At 28.7% G+C, this 2500-nt stretch overlaps 1 protein-coding gene across 1 annotated transcript; it reads left to right on the forward strand.

Annotated features, from left to right (window-relative positions):
• Nucleotides 1–1553: 1553 nt before the first annotated feature.
• On the forward strand, nucleotides 1554–2156 carry LOC141661056 (uncharacterized). The gene has a single exon (XM_074468038.1). It carries the CDS (start codon nucleotides 1554–1556, stop codon nucleotides 2154–2156), a length of 603 nt encoding a protein of 200 aa, XP_074324139.1.
• The last annotated feature ends 344 nt before the right edge of the window (nucleotides 2157–2500 follow it).

Below are 2500 nucleotides of genomic sequence, written 5' to 3' on the forward strand. Positions count from 1 at the left end.
AACTCTTAATAATATAAGTGCCATGGCAAAATTTTGAGTAAGATATTTGTGTTATGATTATAATAAAAAGATTATAATTATTATATGATTTTAAAAAAATTATTATTTCATTAAATATACCATTGAGCCATATGGAAAACATGATTATTGAGTTGAAATTAATATACGAATTGCAATTGAAAAATGAATACAATAATATATAATATTATAAGTCACATAGAAGTAAAAGAAAAATAAAAATTATACATTTAGAGTTATAATAAAATTCAAAAATGGGTGAAACTAAAAGTTGATAAACCAAAAACATATAATATATTAAATTAGCAATGTATAAGGAAATTAGAAACACAAAGGCTGGTGAAACAAAAATAAAACCAAATTTAATTGAATCATAAGATATGTGGAAGTATAAAGAAATAAAAATAAAACTAAACTTAAATAAAATTATAAGACATGTAAAATTTAAGATATACATACACGAATAAAGGATGTAACCAAAAAATTTAGTACAATTGAAAGACATACAAAATTAGAATTATAAGATATACATAAATGATTCGGTGAAACCAAAAATTGGTGGCACCAAAAATTGGTGAAATCAAAATTAATACTTTATACCGCTTAAAAAGGGGTTTCGCTTTAATAACCTTTATTAATAAGCGAAACCTCTTTTTATGTGATGCTTTTATTTCAATTATTTTTGGTTCCACCACTTTTTTGTTTCACCTTTTATGATTTATATTATAACATGTTATAACTCTAAATATAGTATTTTTATTCTTTTTTATTCCTATGTGATTTATAATTCTATTTATATTATTTTAGTTGTTACTTTAATTTCAATTATTTATTTGGCTACATCACCTTTTGGTTTCATGATTCATGTGTATTAATTTTATCTTTTTTTTTTATTTTTATATGACTTATAATTTTAGATGTATTATTTTTATCATTGTTTAATTTAGATATTTTGATCGGACCCGTGTTATCAACTACTATTAATAAAGGTTATTAATACATCAAAATTTTTAGTAGAATTAAAAGATATATAAAAATAAAATAATAAGATATACATGATTGAATAAATAAGTTAAACCAAAAGTTAACGCTACCAAATATTGATGAAATCAAAACTAATATCTAAGTACAACTTAACTTAAGAAGGGGTTTCAATTATTAATAAAAAATTTATTAAAGTCATTAAAGCATAGATAGATAGATGTATTTAACTATTTTATATCTCACATTAAATATAATGAAACTATTATATAGTGAAGTGTTAAAATTTATTATTATTATTCAGGTACTAATTTTATGCAGCTTAGTCCGAGTAGGATTAGGGCGCGGGTGTTTATGGAATTAGAGTAGGATTGAACGGTTGTTGATCTTTGGTTCTTCGAACAGAGATAGTATAGGAATCATGATGTACCCTACTCTATTCTCTATATAAGCAGCACCCAACTCTTGTATTTTCACTGTCATAAATCTTCCTTCCGTATAGAACCCTAGAGTCTAGAGAAAACGCTAAGCAGAGAAGCAAGTACATATATATCATGGCCAAATTCTACGCTTTAAATCTCCTTCCTTTCCTAACAATCCTCATCCTCCTCTCATCTATCTCTGCAACTATATCTTATGAATCTTCCGATCAACAAATAGACAAGGTAATTGAATCTCTACGTTGCAATAGCAACTACGAGACGTTTAGTTGCGATGGCAACTTCAAGATATGGATCAAATTGTTAGAGCAATCAAAGGGCAGACTCAATATCCCAGTAAACGCCACAATGTTTGCACCTAACGATGCTGCCCTCTCGCAATTAGGCTATATAAGCCCTCATCTGATTCCTTACCACATTAGCCCGTCATTACACGATCTTTACGACTTAAAACCCTTATCTCTCCTTCCAACACTAGTTCCTTGGAAAACTATTCTAATCACCAGCACTCTACCTTCGAGAATTAAGATCGATAATGCAATTATCACGCGTCCTTATATATATCTTTCCCGCCAGCTTGTTGTTCATGGAATTAACCACATCCTTGATTTACACCCACAACGATCAAGTATGCCGCCACTTTTGCGTGCACACAATGTTTTTGAAGGCGGGAGTTCTCCCGCGCCAGCACCCGCAAGGGCACCAGCATCGGCATAGAGTCGGACTAATAGTTAGTAGTGGAAAGAATTTTTTATGTAAAACTTTAAGATTAGTTGCACTATTGATCATATGTGATTGTTTTTTTTTTAGATTCTTTCTTGTCTAGATAAGCATATAAGTAGAAAAGATTGAACGATTTTTTTTATGTATTTAGATCATGAATAATGCAGAAACTACAATATTTTGAGTCTTACCTCTCACTTTTATTTTGCTAATTAATTACATTACGACAATGATTCTGTTTGAGCATGTAGCAAGTGTTTTTTGTTCACAGGACAGAATGCTAGTTCATAATAACAGATCTCAAACTGATAGAAATTTCATATATTTTAATAACAGGG

Source organism: Apium graveolens, chromosome 5 (genome assembly GCF_009905375.1).
Source record: "Apium graveolens cultivar Ventura chromosome 5, ASM990537v1, whole genome shotgun sequence".
NCBI lineage: Eukaryota > Viridiplantae > Streptophyta > Magnoliopsida > Apiales > Apiaceae > Apium > Apium graveolens.

Coding starts and splice junctions, on each gene's coding strand:
- LOC141661056 (XM_074468038.1), top strand. CDS start 1,554: ATGGCCAAATTCTACGCTTTAAATCTCCTTCCTTTCCTAACAATCCTC.